Source organism: Hippoglossus stenolepis, chromosome 4, assembly GCF_022539355.2.
Source record: "Hippoglossus stenolepis isolate QCI-W04-F060 chromosome 4, HSTE1.2, whole genome shotgun sequence".
NCBI lineage: Eukaryota > Metazoa > Chordata > Actinopteri > Pleuronectiformes > Pleuronectidae > Hippoglossus > Hippoglossus stenolepis.
In genome coordinates, this window is record NC_061486.1 from 3748545 (window position 1) to 3770726 (window position 22182).

Genomic DNA, 22182 nt, shown 5'->3' on the forward strand with positions numbered 1-22182 from the left:
CATCTTTACTGTAAAATCTTCCGCTTTTCAATTGAATCCTTTGTCCTAATGTCAACACACACACACATCGGTTATGTTGTTTACATGGGTGATACTTTTATGATCATCACCTGATACAAAACCATCCTGTATCTCTGCATAAAAGTACAAACTACAGTGATCTATTATTATTTGATCACCCATTGTTTCATTTATTTACACTATATGTAAGTATTACTGTCATTATTGTAGCAGAATGGTTCAAATTTTCAATTGTAGTAGGAAATTCATGACATGAATCCTTTATCCAAATGACTGGGACACACAACACTGACATTAAACCAGTGTAAGTGAAAGTGTAATTTGCTTTGTTTACATGTGTGACACTTTAACACTGTATAATCACCTGCCTGAGAAACCAGAGACAGGTCACTGAGAGGTCGGCTACAAACTACAGTAAGTCATAACAAGTGAAACAATAAAGGTTTTGTACTTTGTATATGTGTCCATTTTATATAAACTTATTCTTGTTTTATTTTTTAATGCTTCATCTCTCATGTGGCCAATGTGCTTTAAGTCAACAGCCCTGTCAAGTTTTTAATTCTTTAATCTTTTTGTTTTACTTCTGCAATTCTCTCTCTCTACAGATATAAGAGACAGAATTACAAACCATAGACAGACAGATTGATCCTAAAGGACATTTGCACATCCCAATGTAAATCGTCACTTATTATATTTATATTATATTATATATTATACCAAACAAAATGTCACATGCAGTGATTCATGTTGAGCTCAGTGTGTCCAGGTGAGTTCACACCTGGTTAACCAGGTGACTTTACTCTGAAGTTAACCAGCTAAGTTAACACTGAAGTTAACCAGGTTACTCTGAAGTTAACCAGGAAAGTTTACCCTGAAGTTAACCAGGTGAGTTACCCTGAAGTTAACCAGGTCAGTTTAAACTGAAGTTAACCAGGTGAGTTACACTGAAGTCCACCAGGTGAGTTAACACAGAAGTTAACCAGGTTACACTGAAGTTACCCAGGTGAGTTAACACTGAAGTTAACCAGGTGAGTTTAGCCTGAAGTTAACCAGGTGAGTTAACACTGAAGTTACCCAGGTTACACTGAAGTTAACCAGGTGAGTTAAGACTGAAGTTAACCAGGTAAGTTTACTCTGAAGTTACCCAGGTTACTCTTAGGTTAACCATGTGAGTTAACACTGAAGTCAACCAGGTGAGTTAACACAGAAGTTAACCAGGAAGTTACACTGAAGTCAACCAGGTAAGTTTACACTGAAGTTAACCAGGTGAGTTAAGACAGAAGTTAACCAGGTGAGTTACACTGAAGTTAACCAGGTGAGTTACACTGAAGTTAACCAGGTAAGTTAAGACAGAAGTTAACCAGGTGAGTTACTCTGAAGTTACCCAGGTGAGTAAACACTGAAGTTACCAGGTGAGTCTGCGCGGAGGAGGAAGGAGGAAGTTTCTCTCCGTCTGGTTGTAAAAGTTGTTCCCTGAACACGGTGCCTCCCCCTCGGCCTCCCCCCTGTCTCCCCCTCGGCCTCCCTCCCTCTCTGCAGGAGCTGCGGGGCTGGGACTCGGGACATTCCTGGTTTGACGAGCAGCTCCGCCGCGGCCACGATTCGCTGAGCAACTCGACACTGGTTCAAAGATGTGTAGAGCCGGAGGAGCCGTGGAGGAGCCGCAGTAACGGGACGGACACAGGAAGAGACCGTGCGGGGGAAACTCACCGGGACCTACCGCTTTCTATCCCAACTTTCCCACCACCTCCTCCGCTCGACCAGGGGGGGAGTCGTCGCACCTTCGCCCCCGAGAAGCCTGCGCTGCTCCGCGGCTGTGAGGAAAAACTCCCGTCGCCGCGTCCCCCTCCGGCTGTGTTCATGTTCCCCGCGTCGCCTCTCCCTCCCGGCCCGGGTCTAATGGAGGGCCCCGTGCGGATTTGCCACCAGAAGAATGCGTCTCGCTCCTGATTCCGCCGACGGCTCGCAGCTTTTTTCGCCCCAGCGAGAGAGGTAAGGACCGGGGAGAGCAGGGGGGGGAGTCCCGGGCCGGCCTGGGTGCCTCGCTTGGCCGGGCGGAGGAGCTACAGGGGGCGGGCGGTGTGCGTGTGTGCGCACCAGGGCCAGACTGAGCTCCGGAGGGAGTCACAGAATAAGAAAAGTGGAGGTTTATTAAGTTTGTTTCCCCAAATATCACCAAGATTTGTTAACTTGGTGAAAGAAGAGTGTGCACGCGCCTGTCTGGTAAACTGGGGGCGCCCGTGTACGGATATTAATATGTGTACACATCCATGAATGAAGTACATCTACTCCTCAAATACTACTCCTACAGCCTGTGCTACATATAATCTGTAATAAAAAATCCATTTCCCCTCCATTGCAATGAGCAGATATCCCCACAGTGTGTATTTCCATGCCCTGCAGGCTTCATCTTTTGCTTTATAGATTACAATCTGCAGACAGGAAGAGAGAAAAGAGAGAAACCCCTCATGCATTTCTTTTGTATTTGCACAACAGAAGCCTCCGACATGTCCTGATTGTTCAGCAGGGATCTGTCCTCGTCTCCTCAGCTTCGGGATGTGTAACACAGAGGGAGAGGTCTGGGTTATTTGTTTGGTAAACAGCTCTGGAGGCTCAGGGACACCTCACTGGAACATCATGAGACACATGGGCTGCACTGCTGCTGCTGCTGCTGCTTTTTTTGAACAGACAAATGTTTTTTAGAAATCTCAAATAAGTCTTGGTGGAAAGAGACTGAAATACATGAGACGTGACTTTGTTCTAAAGTTGTATTTTCTGTATATCATGGATCCAGTTTGTCCAGGGAGCCGACTGTCTGCCACATTTTACCACCGTTGCAGGAACATTGTGGCTTAGACTAATATTTGAACATTTTTCTTCCTCGCTCTCCGCAGACAGAGAGCCTTTATTGTTTTAGATGAATCCCCCCGAGGCGGTGTCATAAATGTTGGTTTGGTAAATCCCTGTTTAATATTTGGCAAGTGCACAAATCACCGGGCGAAGCGGAACCAAATGGACTGGTACCTGCCTGCTGGGATGAAAGTGTCACTTGTTCACACACTGAGAACATATTTATTTTACTTATTTAGGATCTTGGGGGTGAATTATTAGTGCAGTTATTCACATTACAAAAACAATAGAGATCTTTAAAAAATGATGGACAGCTTCTCCTTTGACTCAATTTAACGTTTCTGTGTCTTTGATTTGAAAAATAACTAAGTTGTGTACATGAGTTTATTCTACACAGGTTTTGTGATGTGATCTGCTCAGCTGCATCTCAGGAACTTTAAGGGAAGACACCTTTTAAACATTGTAGTTTTTTTTGGACAAAATATAAGATTAATCACAATCTTTTTAAATTAAATACATGTATATGAAGTATATTTTCGTAGTATGTAGCTAAATTTGTAAAAACATGCACAATGTGGATTTGAGTATAAGGTGCAGCTGTAAATACTGTGTCTGAGTTGAGGTTTTCAAAAGTGCATTTACAACAAAAAGGTGACAGAGTAAAAGTGATTGTACTGATGTGACTGCAGAAACAAGTTGAAGTCACTTCCCCCCACCTCCTCCCTCAAGTAATTTCCTGCGTCCGCCGCTCTCCCCTATCATCAGAGCCTCGCGGGGACTTTTGTTACATGGGGGCAACTCTTAAGAAAAGTGAACACTTAAAGGTTGTCGAGAACAAAGTCCCGAATCCCTCTCGAATGCATGACATCCAGTCAGGGGGACACACATGGCTGCTCGCACATAAAACACTTTCAAGTTCAAACAGTCGCTCGTGCATTGTTGCGTTCCGTGGGGGACAAGGAGACACTTCCGATGGCTTTCAGATCCTCTCAGGGCTCCGCAGATATTGGGTGAGCTTTTGACAGGGGGCAGAGAGAGAGATTTGCTCTTTTGTGTTCAGACGCTGACGGCGGCGGCGTTCACTTTAGAACCAGAGGAGCCGGCCTCCAGGTTCTGATACTGACTCTATGACTCTTTTCCTCTTGAAAAGGTGTAGTGGTGTTATTCTTTTGTGGCCGCCTTCCCCCAGCCGGCCTCGTTTTAGCTTAATAGACTCCGTGATTTCCTTTTAATACCTCGTTCCCTCGCTCTGACCACAGTGTGTCCTGTGGCTGCAGTATTTTAGGGTCAGCGTGTGGACAGACCTCTTCTCTGGGTTTCTCCCTGTACGTTGGTGCCGTTACAGCGATAGAATACAGTTCTTACACTCATACATTTTTGCACAAGTGACGTTTACAGATGTTTTAGATTGCAGATGTATGCTTTCGCTGTCAGTTGCCCCTTTGTTGGACGCTGGAAATATATTTCCGAACGGCGTCGTGTTCAAAGAGAACGTGAACATTTCTCTTGTGAATGAGAAAATAAACCCAGAAGTACAAGTGTTTTTATTACGATCGACCATGTTGTTAATATGTGGGATTTTCGGTGATTCTGCATTGAGAGCGTGATTGAATCAGAGAAACAGCTCCTCAGAATCAGTGTGTTTTTTGATTTTTGCAGGGAAATTAATAAACCATTAGTGCCACAGCTCTTATCAGACGGCCCCTGAACAAAGCACAACTACGCCATTAGGCCAGTTTGAATAATGTTTGAGCCATTAGGGTGCTGGCTAATGATAAACACATGTTGCTGTAGGAGAAGAACTATGTTAAGTGGGGCAATTTGAATGTAAGCATGTGTAATGATACCAGCCCCTGCTCTCATAATGGCTCTCTTGATTTTTTTTTCGTGGAGCAGCATTTTAATCACGCAACCACAGACGCTCCGGCAGTGACAAGCGCTTGTTGAGCGAAGGCAAAAACCAGGAAGCGAGCTTGTACACAATTAGTCGATTAGCGGCACGTCAATTAACTGACGGCGACGCAGAGGAGTGATTCACTGTTTGAAATTTTTCAGGCGTAAAGGTCAAACTGCTCTCAGGCCTCTTAGACGAGTGTTTTCAGGTTTTCTCTGTTTAATATCGTGTTTGATTTAAAATGTTTGATATTTTGGGAGAAATTAAGGTTTAAGATAATGTTCCATAGACCAAACGATTAATTGGTTTATATAAAAAGCTCGTTACAGCTTTATATGGCAGAGATAAGTGGATGAGTGTCTATCTGAGGTGAGTGGTGGGAGAGGGTGTGTCCACGTGGGTGACTAAAGTATATTTTGGGCACCTCCCACATTCTCCTGCTCTCGAGGCCGTACAGATTTGAGGCCAGCGAGCAAACCTCAGCCCTGGCCTTAAGCGAATGCAAGTGAATTCAAACCCTAAATCACAGTGTGGCTCGGTTGTTTATTTGGTTTTGTGCTGTGATCTGTCATATCTTCGCTGCAAAAGATCAACCTTTGGCCGAGAAGAAATGTTCGGAGAGTCATAAAACCCGGGAGGGGGGGTAGGGTAGGGGGAATGTAAATTTCAAGCAGCCACCTTATTTTTCATCATCCTCACAATATTTTGACCGCTGGAATTAGTTCTCGCTCGTTTGCTAAATCTCACACGGCTAATCCATGTCAGCTTCTTGGTACAATAAAGAATTTAGTGTGGTGTTGTTTGGTTGACGTTTGACCCGCCGCTACTCCCAAACTAGAACCTGGGCTTGTTTTGAACTCTTGACACGTCGCCATCCTTCTACTCTCATTTCTCAGAGATTGAGTCATGCTGCAGCGTTTCTTTCCCAGTTTCTAACGCTGGCCTTTACTCCGTGAGCTTCGGCTCCCATTCGTCAAGGACCCGCGCCGAGCTCAGGCCCCATTAGATGGACAGAGGGGAGTTTTGGGCAGACGGCCAAACAGCCCCAATGTTCAAGGAGCCGGGGGGGGGGTGCTGATTGACAACACCCAGCAGCCATGAGCGAGGGGTTGATGGGAAAGATGGGCAGGTCAGAAAATGGGTTTGAGTTCTTGTGACTGCTGGGCTGGTGAGTGCACCCTGCAGCTGCAGCGCTAACACACAGAAAAAAGAGAGACCTCACTTTCCACCCTCGCTCTCCCTCCCTCAATTTATTCTGAGGACAAGCTGTGAGCGGAGCCGGGTAAATTGAAGCCGTGAAGGCAAACGCAGTAGCTGAAGGTGTCACCTGTGTTTACGTGGAGCTGTCATCAGCGGCACTTCTTATCTGCTCTGAGCTCACACCGTCATTACTTTAACTACACAACGCATTCTTCCCCCCCCCCTTCCCCACTTTCTCCCATGTCCCCCTAGTCTGACAGATGATCCAAACAGCCCGGCGCTGACTCGCTGTACTATGCAAGCATGTTACTCCGGGTGGTTACAGATAGGCTGCGTGCTTCCTCCGGCCCAGCTCCCCTCCGAAATGTCAAAGGCGAGCCGACTGTAGCCCGATGTGTACGCCACCTTTCAACAGACGGTCGTGTTGGGTTTCTGAAGATTCAGAACCTGGAAGGACCTGAAAACTGGATAATGACTTTCGAAGAGATTTGAGAAAATGAAATGAGAAACATCGGGGCGTAATTGTTAAGACAAACAAACAGTATTTGGGAGCAGCAGAAACAGATGTTCCAGCCCAGCCACTGGAAGAGCAGCGGGACGACGCCGTTGCAGGGGCGAGGACGTCTGCTTCTTCTCGGGAAGATGTTTTGTTTTCTGTTACTGTAACTGAAATGCAGGCTGCGACTAAATATATATGTCTGCGCTTTCAATATGATAAGGGAATGTAAACCAATACGGCGAGCATGGCGTCCTGGCGGCGATAGATAATGAAAATACCTCAACAGCAGATGGTCAAGAGCTGCGACACGTAAGGGACACACGTTGATAGAAACTATGATTTTTTTTTTTTAACTGTAGGAAAAAGTTTTGTTCTCTTGGCTCGGATCAAATCTTATACACAGATGGTTGGTTTGATGAAAAAGACCAAAAGGCTAAGAAAAGTCTTCTTTCTGCCACATGGTTTGACGTTTGTTAGTTTCTGTAGATGCCTTTTTATTATATGCTCATTATCATTCGAGGGAGTGCTCTTTGGCCGGAGTGGCTGTAATGTACATGATGCAGGACACCACATGTACGAGAGAGAGAGAACAAAAGCTTCTCCCGGAGGGTTCGACGTGGCATTTTTTTACACAGCGCTCGCCTTCTCTCTCCAAAAACAACAATTTTCCTCATCGTTTTCAATCGAATGCACGACGAGACCCCTTTTGTCTTCTGCTGTTCTTTAAGTGATTCCTCAGCCCCCGGGGGGAGGATTTCAGCGAGTGAACTTCTGAACCTGGACCCTCGCTGACAGCTCTCCTTGCAAAGTATTTCAGAACATGCAAGGGATTCTTTTTGTTTTTTGTTTTTTGCATCCTCAGCGTCTTCCTGTTTGCCAGCTCCGTTTCTTTTTCCCTTCCTGCAACTGACCCCCGACTAAATAAGCCTGACTAAGTCCGTCGCTTCAGCGCAGGCCTCAAGAGCTGAGAGCCTTTTCTTCTTGAAACTTTTGAGCAACCGCAACTTTCTATTTCAAATGTTGAACCAATAAGTCACATCTGACGTGGGGTTTTTTTTTTTTTCGCGAACCAGACTGTGAGCGCTGTTGAAAAGCCAGCACAGGGATCAGCAGGACTATATTAAGGCAGAAGTAGTGGCTGGCACTCCCCTCTGGCTGACAAACAGGCTACTTGTTTGAAGGGCTGTTTTTGAGTGTGAGGCAGTGTGGGTACCGCTGCCGCTGCCTGCCTCCAGGCCTGTGGTTACGGGTGCCATTTTGGGCCTTCCCTCCACCAAGATGTGGCCCCCGGGGGAGCGACGGAACCCCTTATTTGTTAAAAAAGATATTCAAAGTGAGCGGAGGAATTTGAGTCAGAGGGATGGAACATGTGGTTCGGCTGCAGCCTTCTGCATTGTCCTGGGAATCTTTGGGAGATGGAGCCGTTACTCAACGTCTCCGCCTGGTGATTTATGGATTCATGGTCTGACTGACTTTTATCAAGTAAATATAAATCAGTGTTATTTCTCTGCGGTGCTCGCACACAGTAGCAAACACAAACAAACCTATGCAAAGAATGCACCGAGCGAACCAACGCCACGGTTTCTGTATTATTACTGTGTTTTGCTGTTGTCATGCGGCGGTGTTTCTCTTGGCAACGTCGGAGCACGACGTCATTTCACCAAACGCTCCTCTCACCTCCAGCGTTTCAGCAGCCTGGACCCCAAACATGTTTTTATGATTTGACCAAGAGCCAGAAGTGGAAACTCAGATGATGTGTGTGTTGATACATCACCGCCGAGTTTGTTTTGCGATCACTTGATTGCCACACAACAAGCTTGAAGTGTTACATGGCGAGACGGATAAACATTTAGACAAACTAAATAAAGCGTTTACACGCTCCGTATGGGACGGAGTATTTATCTTTGCGTCCTCACACGTGTACATACAAGGGAGCCGGTTTGCTTGTTTGGGTTTTTGCAAGAGATTTGTCGAATTGGTGAAGGCTAATTATATTTGAACCTTTTTTTACATGTGTTTGTTTTTGTTCCGCCGGCTCGCTGTGGAGTTCAGGCCTTTTTTAGTCTCCCCCCCCCTCCTCCCCCTTCCTGTGAATACACGACCATCGCTCCATTATAGTTGCAGAGTCAATTCATCATCCTGAGAAATGAAAGTACTCCGTGTGTACTGTTTTTCTCACGCCTCTCAAGTGACAAACAAAGGAAAACGACCGAATTCAGTTGTATGTTTGGCTGGTTTAAAAAAAACGACTTTGTAAAAACGGAGTTCCTTCTTCGTATCTGTTTGGACACAGATACGAAGTTTGTTTTTTGTTGCATATGTTTGAAATTACATTATTTGATGTATGTTTTAGTCTGAAAGTGCTTTTGGTCGGTGGCCAGGGACCCATCAGGAGGAGACTGAACAGAAACTGTTGTCTGCGTCTTTGCTGCTTGTTGCCGTAGAGACACAGGGAGTGATGGAATCCAGGAGAGCTGGGGAGGGACGGGAGGGGGGGCAGCTGGATCAGATCACCGCATGCCCATAGTTCACAGCCTACACGAGCATTTAAACACACAGAGAGCGTCTCCACTCCCCCGGAGAAGGTGGACGTTTGGCAAACTCCATCATTTTTCCTCCCCTGCATCAATGTGTTTTTTTCTCTCATCTCTCTAATCAAGGCTGATACGGAGGAATGTGAATCCGTGGCCTCCTCTGCCCCGGTGCCACGGCTGCACAATCCCAGCTCCCCTCTCGCCTGGCGTGATGAATCAGACTCTTGGCACATGTTGGAGATCAGTGTTATAACACACCCTGCAGGCAAGAAGGCCTTCTTGTGCATTCCTCCTTTCCATCAGAATTACCTTTTTCGTCTGAACAGACGTTCCCCTGTGGGCTGAAAGGCCTGTGAAATCAGCCGGAAGGGCCTAGAGAGCTTTGACAATGGGGAAGGGTTGTTAGTTACATGCGCTTTGCAAAAGGTCTCGAGGTGGACTTGTATGGTGGCGATACCCGTGGATCTGTTTCCAGTGTCCGAGGCCGCTATTGAGTTTCGCCCCCGTGGTTAATCCTGCTGTTCAGGACCTTGGGAAACAACCGTACCGCCCCACCCTCCTGTCCCTCCTCCCCACAAATTCCCAGGAAAAACAAGACATTGCAGAACAATCTCCAATTAAGATGGGTCTTACATACTGTACCATTCAGTCCCCACTCTCTCTCCCCCACCGTCTCCGTCTTTCTGCCACCCCCCCCTCCCCATTTCTCTCCCCTCTCAGCCCGCTGTTTGTGTCCTCGGCCAACAGGCCTCGGGGTAGAATTAGCGCTGTCTCCCAGGTCCCGGCCCTGGCACTTTGGGAGGGTCGGGCTTTGGTGAACGGAGGCGTTGGGGGGGAGGAAGGGAGGGGAAGGGTATGTGTGTCCTTGGTAAACAGGGCTTTGTGGGATGTGACTGTCTGATCCCCGGGGGCCTCTCCTTTCATTCCTCCTCTCATCTGATCCCACACCACGCTGGTGTCGTCAGGGCTGCGGCGTCGCCGAGTTCTGGGACCCGCTTGGCCTCGCCGTCACCCCGTGCCTCCCGGACTGCTAATGCTCGGCCCGCCTGCAGACACACAGAGAGACAGCAGTGTCTGAAACGCAGACCGTCCTCGAAGATGTGTCTCGCTTGTCTCCTGCAGTCCCACCGAGTTTGAATGATTTATTGAAGAGTCTTGACTCAACTCTCTGCAGAATGTCAGGTTCAGGCGAGGGCAGGCCTTTTTGTTTTACGGGTCGGCTAAACCCTTCCAATGTTGTTTTCTCTTTACCTCTCAGGGGGAAACCAACAGCGCCTCTCTTCTCTGCCATCGTAATTCCCTCAGTTGATTCCAAATCATGTCTCCCTCTTTTCTCCCCCTTTCTTTAGCTCTCTCCCCTTCTCTAAGTCTGTCCCACTTTTTTTTTTTAATAACGTCTCGGTCTTTAATCAGACAGAGTTAGACCATACCACTCATTAGTTTCCTCCGTGGCCCCATGCTGCCTCACCCAGAACCAATAGAGGAAGCTAATAATGGCCTACACAGGGTCTCTTCTCTCGGGAGGCTCTTCCCAAACCTTCTCTGCCGAGCTCAATGCAGTTGGGCTGAATCATCAGTCGGGATTTGGCAGCCGTGGATGCGAATGCAGCCATTATCTATGCGTCTCTATCTCCGGGCCAAATAAAGAGGGAGGAGAACAGTCTGGGCTTTGCACATTTTCACCTCACAGAGAAGGTTTCACCTCTTTGCAGCCCCATCTCCTTTTACTCCCCCTCCCAGAGAGCTTTTCTCTCGTATGTCTCCCCCATTGCCTCTCATCTTCTTCTTCTTTTGAATTTATCTCCCATCTCTAGTGTGTGTTTCTCTCTCTCTCTCTCTCTCTCTCTCTCTCTCTCTCTCTCTCTCTCTCTCTCTCTCTCTCTCTCTCTCTCTCTGTGGAGCTGAGGAATGTGTGAGCTGCAGATCCTCTGTCAGTGAGATGTGGGGCGAGTGCAGACAGGTTTGGGGTATAGCATGTGAATCGGCTTCAGCACACATGTCAGATTAGACCATCATACCAGAAAAGACTTGCTCTTTCTCTTACACCCGACTGCTCCCTCGCCCTTAAAGTCTTTATCTCCCACTCCGGCTTAATGGCCACTTGTTACATATCTCCCTCCCTCTTTTTCTTTTTTTTTGGAAGATAAACCTTTCTGATTTATTGGATTTGTACCACTCCGGTGTATTGATTGTCGTGGCAGCCGGGATCGGCCCCCTGTTATCCAATCAGCGTCGGAGCTGCTCCGCGATGTTGCTCGTTGGCTCTGGTTCAGCGGTGCAGTCGTGTGAAGCGGAGAGGAGGCCTGCAGGGCCCGGCCTCAGTCAGCAGCACCAGTTGTGACCTGTTCCTCCTCTGCCCTCCAGGTCTTTGATGCGCCGCCGTGTTGCTTTTGTCCCTGTTTACCCAATATGACAGGGATATGGGCCAGCCCCACATGGGGGCAGATGGGGCTTTAAGTAGTTCCTGCAGAGAGGAGGCCTAAAAAGAAGTGCAGGTGCTAACCCCCACCGCCACCATCCCCGCCGCCCACCTACCCCCCGAACTCAAACCCCTTTCCCTTCCCTCAGGGCGGCCTGTCAGTGTGTTTATTTTTTCCTGTGTCATCACCAGGGATCCCTCTCGTCCTACAAGGGGATAGATGTGAGTTTTGTTTTACTACCAAGATGGATGGATAAAGCTTCTGCGTCTTAGTGCTGCAGTTTGTCTCTGGAAGGGAGAGCCACAGATAAAATACGAGTTTTAAAGCTCGAGAAAAGGATTCAAGCTGTCGGAGGAGACTGTTGTGTTTTTTTTCCTGTCGTTTCACACACTTAAGCCAGGTGTCAGTCAAACATTTCCCAAACATACATGGGTCAACCCCCACACCTGTAAAAAACTTGAACTCACTGACACTGACCTTTTATTTTCATAAACTGTCACATGTGTCTGTATATCAGCTTTCAACAGCGTCTGTTTGGTACGCAGGATGTCTCTGCAATTTATAGCCGGTCGACCCCGCGTTGAGAATGGTCATGTATCTCCAGTGTATAAGTGCAAAAACAGAGAGTAACACAAGATCAGAGCCGGGACAGGAGCAGGAAATTTGGAAGGCAGGATTTTCTTCCTCTTTACGTTTGTGTAGTCTGGAGATTTGAGGAGAGCAGAGGAGCGAGGGAGTGGGCTGGCCCGGGGATCAACGCCGGACCAGAGGAGTCGGCTCTCAGGCTGATCAGACTTCATTTGACAGGGACTTCCCCCTTTTGTCAGAGAACCACTCCAGCCTTTGTCTTGGGGCGTCTGCTCAGGAGGAAGCAGGACTTGCCCTTTCCACGCAGCCGCTGCTGCCAGCATCGGGACGACTCTCTGTGATGAGGGATACAAGATATCCTCTCAGTTTCTGTCTCCACTGAGGCGGCTTCATGGTGGCGGATGTCAAAAGGAAAGCCAAACAGATAAGGAGCAGGAATGATGCCCTTGTGTTTCCTCGTTGTGCCAGATCGATGGGCCAGATAGGCAGCTGTGTGTGTGTGTGTTTACACGAGGGCACCCAGTCGGAGCTGTATCGCCCAACTGCTACGCCCACTGGGAGGAAGTGAACGCTCGAACTAAGACGGAGGCAGAAAATTAGATAAAGACAGAGAGGGTTGCAAAATCGGCTCTTGGTCCTCATCGTACCATTTACCAATGTGCCTGCGCTTGGCTGTGCATTTTTATAGCACTGTTGCTCATTATTGTAATTATATATCATTATTCCGGCACAGAGAGAAAGATAGTTTCCATTGATGACATGGGGGCAGCGTGCAGGGCCTGTTGCAACTCGTGGGATAAAGAAAAAACGCCAGCGTGAGAGATGTGGGTTTGATCCGCCTGAGTGAGAATGCACACACTTAAACTGGAGCCTGAAACGCATGAGGACACACAATGTAGTGCGTTCAATCCTATACAGTCAGAAGTACGTGTTGTTGTTGTTGTAGCAGTTCAAACTCAAAATGTAACTTTTGAGATTGGGTTTGATTGTTTTTTTCCAGTTTTTAACGTTACTTTAAAGCACTTTGTGTGTGTGTGTGTGTGTGTGTGTGTGTGTGTGTGTGTGTGTGTGTGTGTGTGTGTGTGTGTGTGTGTGTGTGTGTGTGTGTGTGTGTGTGTGTGTGTGTGTGTGTGTGTGTGTGTGTGTGTGTGTGTGTTGCTGGTGGTGACCTCTGGGGGCTGGTCCAGGGCCACCAGACACCCGCTGGTTCACCCTCTCTCTCTGCTCCTCCCCGACCCCTGACCTCCGGGTGAGAAGGGGGCGTGGGCCAGGAGCTGGGAGAGTTTATTATTTCCTGCCTCTTCTTCCTCCTCCTCCTCTCATGTTGCCCTCTGAGAGAGAGCGAGGGAGCGAGGGAGCAAGATGAAGCGAGTGAGAAACGAGTGTGTGAATAAAGCATCTGTGTCTCATTGGCTGGATCACAGAGGAGCGAGTGTCTGCCCAGTGTCACTCACAGCCAGCGGTGAAACTTTGGATAATTGATGGATCATTGAGGTCATTTATCAAGCGAGATTTTCTGCTTTTGTATTTCTTTTCATAATTGCAAATTGGATATCTTCATGTTTCTTGAGTTTTCAAAGCAGTTTAAAGAATCGGGGCAGTTTTTTTCCCCCATCACCTACTCGAGAGGAGGCTAAGCATCTTGACCTGTTTGATTGTTGCCCAGATGAAACTGTGTTCAGGTTGGAGGGGCTAGAAACCTGCTCGGCTTCGCTGATCCCACGCAGACATCATCCTTTTAATTTGACCCACCCCTCAGCCTTTTCCGCTAACGTCTGCGAGCCGTCGAAGCGCCAGTGTGAATATCACAGCTGGACGGCCATTGTCCCTCTGGCCTCAGGCTCAAACCCTGCACCGACCAGTAACCTGGGATCAAAGCTGGCCCGGATTACTCTTAGCAAAAGAAGGGAGGAGGTGCCGCAGTCGGAGGGGGTCGGGTTGAAAAGGATCGAGGAATGCTCCTAATTACGTCCCCTCCACTCCTTTTCTGTCTCTCACTCCGGCTCCTCTCTTGTCTCCCCGTGTGTGTCTGGGCCTGCACTTCAGGCTACAGTGAACCTGTGAGGGAGCAACACAGTGTGACAAGAGAGTGATATTAAGAGCGAGGCGACAGTCTCTCCAGAGCCACTCCATTAGCGCGAGATCTTAGCGGCCCAGCGTGGGAGAGGGGCAGGGGGTGCCGGAGGCAGAGGGGCCTCCGTGGAGACAGTGAAGTGGGTGAGAAGACGGGTCACAGGACAGGGAGGGAGCTGGAGATCAAGGAGTGTGTAAAGAGGATGTGTTGTGAAGATTAGAGAGATTGTCGTATAGAATTCATTTGGAGCCGACTGGAGTATTTCTCCCCCGGCTCACATGTTTTAAAGTTTATTTCTGTCCCCGTGCACGTGCTGTCATGTCTGCAGGCCGAGCTCTGGTTTGATGTGTTTCTCATCTCCTCTGTGCGCCGCAGGTTTGCAGAACAGACGGAGGCGTACGTGCCGGACAACGCGGCTGCTGACAGGGGTCGAAGTGCACCATGGACAGTGGCCTAAGGGTCCTCCTGTCCACTGTGCTGTGTCTCAGCCAGTCTCTGCTCATCAGCTGCTCATGTAAGTTGCTCTCTTACACTCATCTTTGTTTCTGAATGTTTATAAAGGGGACAAGTCTACAGCAGAAGTATCCTGGATAGAGACGCTACCATCCTGAGCTGGTCATGTCATCTGGAGTCAGTCGGTCCTGACGATACACCTGAGTCAATCTCAGCTGTCAATCTCAGCTGTCAATCATGACGTCTCAGCCTGTCAAATAACTGATTAAAATCAATCGTATCAGGAAAATTAAGATTTGACCAAACATCAGTTTGTTAAGAGCGACTTCAAACGACAGAAAACAACTTTGGGAAACATGTATTTGACCTAGTGGTTTGTGGGCTGGCCACAAGGGGGCGATCCAGATGTTTTGGCTTCACTTTTGGGGAGCTGTCAAATTACTATATATATTATATTCATAATCAAGAAAAGAACATTGTTTAATGTGACACATGTTGTTCACTATTACATTTATCACCAGCTTTGCAGCTCTTATTATTTCAGTTGCATTATCTACAAATTACACCCTTGTCAGTTTGCTTGTTGCTGTTTTCATCAAATACAACCCTATAGGAACTAAATAAACAATAATAATATAATAAATACAAACAGTACAACTGTTAATTAATAATAATTAGTTTTATTTAAAAAAATTATATTTTTTTGTTTAAATTTGTCAAGGAGTTATGTGTCTTATAACAATATCTTTGTGTAATTTGAGCTATTTGACCATTCATGACCAAATTATTGATTTATAATCCTGAACCTGTCTTTCTTTGTCCTTGTCTCCCCCATCCAGCTCAGTACCCGTTCTTCAGCTCCGAACCCGCCTCCCTGGTTCAGAGTCGAGGCTCCGTAGCTCGTCTGCGCTGCTCAGTAAATCCTCCGTCAGCCACCGTGTCCTGGCGCTTCCGAGGCCGTCCCCTGGACCGGGACGCCCTGCCCGATGTGGAGCTCAACGGAGGCTCCCTCACCATTTCCTCCCTTAAGCCAGGCCACGCTGGCGCCTATCAGTGTGTGGCACGCTTCGACCACGGGCCGGCCATCGCCAGTCGCCTCGCGCGTGTTGACATAGCAGGTACGGATACAGAGAACTGCCCCTCTGTGCATACTTGTGCTCACTTCAAAGCGGTGTGGTAGAGAAAGCAAGGAAGTTGCCTTGAGAAAGGGAAGGCCATTTTGTAAGTGTTGAACACTCAGGAGAAATGCCTTTCCTCGGCTGCCTGCTGCTGAGCGGCCGAGGGGAAGGAAGCAGTAGGAGTTTTTTTTACTCGGGCACCGATCCAGATGCCTCTTGACCGGTATCCTTAATGAGCCTCGGGCTTTCCTGTGCGGTGTGTTATGCTCCTGCTGGGACGCCGCTTGCTGTTGGACACAACACTCGGGGGTTGACCCTGATCTACAAACTGTATCAAGCTAAATAGAATCACTCACTGCAACAATAAACAAACCCAGTGATCCAACACAAACAGCTGGAGTAGCACGGTCGGCCTTCGCTCTGCACTGCGCTGCCGCTCAGCTCAGATTGAATGTTTCACATTCTGCAGAGAAAACCCAGTTTGACTAAAGACTTCATCCTTTTCTCTGACCATGCAGAAATTTCCGAATATGAAGCTGGCAGACGACGGTCGTTATCAGTGCAGGAAGGAAGCCCGGTTCTCATCGAGTGTCCTCTGCCGCCCAGCGTCCCTGCAGCGCGACCCAGACTCCGAGTTCGAGGGGAGTGGATGGAAGCGTCCACAGGTTTGTGTGGAACCAGTGGATACATGTGCAGTTTCTTTTCCATTATGAACTTCAACTGGAGATTAATGATGTGATTCTATATAACATAAACAATAGCAGCAAGAGCTTTGGTTTATTATTATTATTATATCTAGTGCAGATTATTTTGCAAATCAATCAGCAGAACTACTTGTACATCCATGTGATTACATTTCTTGTTTTCACTGATGGATTTTATGTTTCATTTGTTTGGAACAATTACAAATAAATACATAAAATATAGCTCATAATTTTGTTGACATTATTCTGTTTAACTCTACAATTTAAATCATAATTTGACTCTAAATGTAATTATGTACCTGCTAAATGTCGCGCGTACAAGGCGAAAAAAAAAAGATTTATTCTCACCATGTTTTCTCTGAAATTAGCACCTCAGCCTCCAAACTCGAAAAGTTTGTCTTTTTACTCTGTGATGTCATTTACATGAATCGTGGGCATTAATTATGCTAATTCGCCAGCATCATGTTTACACACTGAAGATAAAAACATATGTTGAATCTGACGTTTTCCTGTTGGTATGAACTCACCACACGATCGAACGTAGGAGACATTTAGGAACAAGTTCGTGCATCAGGCCCAGTATCTTCAATCTGTGTGTACAAGTTGTCTGTGTTATTATTGAACATACTTCATGCTTCTCTTTCCAGGTGATTATTTAGTTCTTCCATCTGGAAACCTTCAGATTGTCTCCGCTTCAGTCCAGCACCAGGGGATGTACAAATGTGGTGCGTTGAACCCTGTCACCGGGGAAACCGTCCTGCAGCCTCATGGCACCAAGTTATCGGTGAAACGTAAGTCAGGTGGTATTTCATTAGGACGTTTTCATCTGTCAGCTGTATTTTCTGTTATCGTCCGTTAACGTGGGACGTTTGTACGTTTTAGATTTAGACGCCCCCTCGTCCTCGGTGCGGATAGTTTACCCCACTGCCCCCATGACGGTGGTGGTGGTGCAGTCGCAGCCCCTGACGCTGGAGTGTATCGTGTCTGGTCGTCCTGCACCGGCGGCCAAATGGTTCAAGGACGGTAAGCAGGTGACACCGGGGCCTCATCGCCAACAACAGCACAACAACCTGGCGTTTGCGACGGTGACGAGGAGCGACGAAGGGCGGTACACCTGCACCGCTGAGAGCGAGCAGGGGAGCGTGGTCAGCGCCAACTACACTGTGAACGTCCTCGGTGAGACAGAGAGAAGAGAGTTTCTGTGTGGTGACTGGTTTCAGCTGGTGGTCACGGAGGTTAACGTCTCGTCCTCTCCTCCACAGAGCCCGTGTCTGTCCTCCAGGGTCTGACGGACCAGATCGTCTCTCCCGGCTCCAGTGCTTACTTTACCTGCGCGGCGAAAGGAAGCCCCTCCCCGAACATCACGTGGCTGTTCAACGCTGATCCCGTCACGCCGTCACGCCGCTTTCAGATCTCTGGATCCTCGCTCCTTATCACAGACGTGACACCACAGGATGTAGGCGTTTACCAGTGTGTGTTGGACAACGGGATCGGCTCGGCACAGTCGCAGGGAATGATGACAACACCATCAGGTAAATATCCACGAGTTATCTTGTTCTGATTTGTTATATTGGAGCTATCTGTTTCTTTTTTTTTTTTCATTTATTGGGCGACACAATAGCTGAATGGTCAAAAAGTCAAAAACTAAAATAAATGAATTAATACAACTTAAACTTAGCTGAGTGCTTCAGAAAAATGATTAAATAGGTTTTTGCCTCCTTAAATCCTTAATTTCTTGCTGGTGTTAGAAATCGTGAAGGCTTCTCAGCAGGCAGGTTCTCTGTGGGCCTGCACGTACAGTAACTGCAGGGAGTCCTTGCTGTGTGTGTGTGTGTGTGTGTGTGCGTCTGTGTGTGTGTGTATTTCTGAGGCTGGTAGGAAAGGTTTGGCCAAGGCCGCCCTCCTCCTGAGCCTTGAACTGAGCTTGAGCGTGAGAGTGAGCTTTGTGCACGCCGTCGGGGATAAGCCCCCGGACGCTGGAATGCAAGGAGTAGCCATGGAGGGTTATGACGAGGACCAGACCACCCAGCTGTCAACATCATACACAACTGCCTTTTATTTATTAACACATCACAACCCCCCCCCTCTCCCTCCACCGCTCTCCCCCGAGTGAACCCCCACCTCTACTCCTAGGGCGCCTCCACGCCAAGGCCCCATTCCTCAGCTCGCCCCGGTATCTGCGGAGTGATTAATACAGACGCATGTGGCACGTTAGGGAGGACGAGTCGGAAAGAAGGAGGTTTCGCTGCGAAACAGTTGCTGCAGGAAGAAGAGTGAACTTTAATATCTGTATCGTACACAGAAAACAGAGCCAAGCTGATAACGAGACGCGTCCAGCGGAGGTAAACACTCCGAGGCGGGTTTGTGTTGCGTCGGTTTGCAGGTACCAGGCACCGCGGCGTATCGAATGCACTTTTCATGCAGAGTAATCGGTCTGTTACTGTAATTCATCACATGCAGCAAACTGAAATATGTTTGGTTTCAATGTTTGGTGTTTCCATCGCCATGACAACTCCCCGCTCTCATCCTTTGAGCGGGATGTACCACAGGGGAGATGTGGTGTCCTTATTCTGGCGTGTGATTGGCTGTTTCATCGCCACCACTACTCCCAAAAGGGCACGCTTCAAGTTGATCTGAGCTCCTTTCTGTTAAAATCATTGAAAACTGGATATATTTGTTTCTTTTTAGACTTGTTGGACAAAACAGTTTTAAATTCCAACCTCGGATTCTCCTTTTTTTTTAACTATTATCCGATTCTTACCTTCACCAACGAGGGTTTTCAACTCTGTCCGTTGCTTTATTGGTTTGTTTGTCAGCAGGATTGAGCAAAAGCTACCGAACCGATTTCCACAGAATGGGCCAAGAAAGAATTTGACACAGATCTTTTAGTTTTTAGACATTTTCATGGATTTCCCAGGAAATAATTCATGGATCTTGATGAAAATTATCAGGCAAATGTAGGGAACTGATATATATTGAATTTAAAGGGACTGTTGCTCTACTGAAAGCCATTCTAGATTCCACAAAATGGAAATGTAAATCGGTGTGGCTCAAACGGACAGGGGTGAAAACATAACCTCCTTGTTGGAGGTAATTAAAAAAAGATCCATCAACTTGTCCTCTAACAAGTTGAGCTCTGTCCGGTCTGAGGCTCTTGTCTCTGCTGGTAATCCTCCAGGAGTTACTGTCACATCTCCTCCCAGGTGCGCTCTCCTCTAATGGACTGACCTTTCTGTTCTGGGAAGGATGAGCGATACCCTTCCTCTCCACCGTGAGGACGCCGTGACCTTAAATGCCTCCTCCTGCATCAGCGTGTCGGAGGAGGAGGAGGAGGAGGAGGAGGAGCTCCATCTGTGGTTGAGCCATGAGTCAGGGCTGAGGCGAGAGCGTTACGAGCGGGAGAGTGTGCAGGACCGAGCGTAGTGCCGGGGTCTGATTCTCCCCGGTATTTTAATGGTTGGCGTGTGGAATGTGCGGCAGCTGGCCGCAGTCCCAGGATCAGGTCTAGTGTTACCAGCTCCGGGCCTGTTTGTTTTACAGAGTAAACCGGTGCCGCACACACCCCTAACACTCCCCGATACTGGACCCAGGCCCCTGCAGTGTGCCCCCTGTGGCAAACCCCGCTGCTTTAACCTACTTACTCACTTGTTTAGCTTTTAATATTGAATTATGTCGCTCTTTGACCTCGGCCGTGCGGCTCCGAGCCGAGAGGTCCCTGCTCTTGTGGGCAGCGCTCGGTGTCCTCCCGAGCTTCTGTGAAAAATTCCACCCGGGCTCTGCCAAGCCGGTGTCAGCTGTAATAAGGCTCCCGGCGCTCAGGCTTTGCCCAGGTGGACTTCTCTGGCCCGGGCGAAGCTTTAATGAAAAAAAAAACAAACAAAGCGCGATTGTGCAGCGATCCAGCTTTCTCCAGTTATTTTATGTAGATTAAAAAGGCTTGTTCCAAATTCTAAAAGTTTCCAGCACCCCTTGTCCTCTGTTGACATGCAGGGCCACCTCTGTTCGCCACTGGCACGCTTTTATTGCACTGGGCTGTGATTCCTGTGATGGATGTTCAAAACTCAGCCAAGAAACGAAAATATTCACAATAAAAGCAGCATTCATGAAATTTACCAGCGCATAAAGTTACGCCCAATGATTCGATTTTAAAAAGTCCATGTATGATTAATCAAAGAACTTTATTTAACCCCAATGGCGGCAATACATTTGGAACAGCTTGTAAAAAAAAACATACTCGCATAACAAAAAACATACTCTTACTGAGGAATAAGAGTACACACAAATAAATATTGAATAAATAACACAATAAACGAGCGTCTGACTGAACCATGACCTCGTGTCGTTAAGACCTCGGTTACATTGAGCTTGTTCTCATTGACAGATCCACAGCCGGGCTCCAGCGCCGCCCGGCAGCCGGAGGTGTCCCCCTCTCTCCATCCCATGCAAAGCGACGAGGGCCGAGACGAAGACTCGGTCAACGCGCCGGCCGACCGGAGCGTCAACGACCGTCCCACCCCAGAGGCGCCGATCATCACCAGCCCGCCGCAGACCCACAAGCCCGACATCTACGACCTGGAGTGGAGGTCGGGGCGGGACGGAGGCAGTCCGATTGTGGCCTATTTTGTCAAATACCGCAAAGTGAGTACTGCATTTCACTTCTTAAAGTCAGATTTCGGTTTTACCACAAGGCCACGACCTTTCACTGAAGTGTTTTGCACTAAACCATCTGAGAATGGGCGAATGTAATTTCTTCATTAAGTACAGAAGGTATAGAGCCAGGGACTGACTGAGTGAAAGTCGGTCGTTTCCTCTTTAAAGTCCTACATTTGCCCCAGTAACAATCTCACTCTGACCATAAAACAGCAGCGAAACCAGTTAAGACTCTGTTGGCAGCGGGGCTCAGTTCTGCTGGAGCTGGAAATTGTGACAGGAATCTCGCAGGCGTCTTTTCCGAGGCTGTTCGCTGCCGTTCCTCGGAAAGAGACTGAACTGTGCAGGATTGTGGAGCGACAGATGCTTCTTATTTGTCATTTTGACTCATGTGTTTGTATTTGTCTGTGTGTGGCCGCGTGTTTGTGTCTGCGTCAGGTCGATGAAATGGGAACAGTGGTGGGGAGCTGGCAGACGGTTCGCGTGCCTGGCAGCGAGAAGACCCTGCGGCTGTCGGAGCTGGAGTCGACCAGTCTCTACGAGGTGCTGATGGTGGCTCGGAGCACCGCGGGCGAGGGCCAGCCCGCCATGCTCACCTTCCGCACGGGCAAAGGTCGGTCCCGCCCCCTCCTGGCTGAAAACTCTCAAACTCTGTGATAATAACCGTTATTAGCAGGGAAACTCCACTTCCTGTGTGCTGCAGTGTTTCTGGTCATATTCCTGGGAACTGCTGACCACTGGAAGACAACACTTTCCCCATTTTTCAATAAAACCACTGGAGGATTAAGAAAATGTTCAGCTGCCTAAAACATCAACAGTAAATGTCAGGTTTTGGTGTCACTTCCTCTGAGTTACGGAGCATCTGGACATTTCTGGACTCAGCGCCTTTTTTTCACTGACGTACAACAGACGCTCAGGAAAGAGATTTATCGCAAAAGAAGCAGGAACATGCGTCAGTCTGTCCGTCGATAGGAGTCGGAAAATATGCAAATCACGCCGTGTTTTCAAGTCGGGGTTGTTAGAACCAACTGTGGCTTTCTGAGGCTGATATTTGTGTTTCTACCGTCAGAGAAAACCCACAGAATCAGGTTGTTTCGCGATTAATTGAAGAAGAAACACAATTTTCTACTCAGACGATTATTAGTAAATCGAAGAATCAAAGAAAACCAAGAAGTGA

General features: G+C 47.9%; 1 protein-coding gene across 2 annotated transcripts in view; it reads left to right on the forward strand.

Moving 5' to 3' along the window:
• Positions 1-1595: 1595 nt before the first annotated feature.
• The window catches only part of cdon (cell adhesion associated, oncogene regulated), a 30951-nt gene continuing 10364 nt past the window's right edge, over positions 1596-22182 (forward strand). Inside the window, exons 1-9 of one of the 2 annotated variants that reach the window (XM_035154685.2) lie at positions 1596-2013; positions 14456-14594; positions 15373-15651; positions 16170-16316; positions 17003-17146; positions 17238-17531; positions 17618-17887; positions 20737-20993; positions 21444-21618. In XM_035154685.2, the coding sequence (XP_035010576.2) occupies positions 14522-14594; positions 15373-15651; positions 16170-16316; positions 17003-17146; positions 17238-17531; positions 17618-17887; positions 20737-20993; positions 21444-21618 (1639 nt within the window). In that variant the 5' untranslated portion in view covers positions 1596-2013; positions 14456-14521. The remainder of the gene's footprint in view (positions 2014-14455; positions 14595-15372; positions 15652-16169; positions 16317-17002; positions 17147-17237; positions 17532-17617; positions 17888-20736; positions 20994-21443; positions 21619-22182) is intronic. The other variant, XM_047339610.1, reaches the window with a different exon arrangement.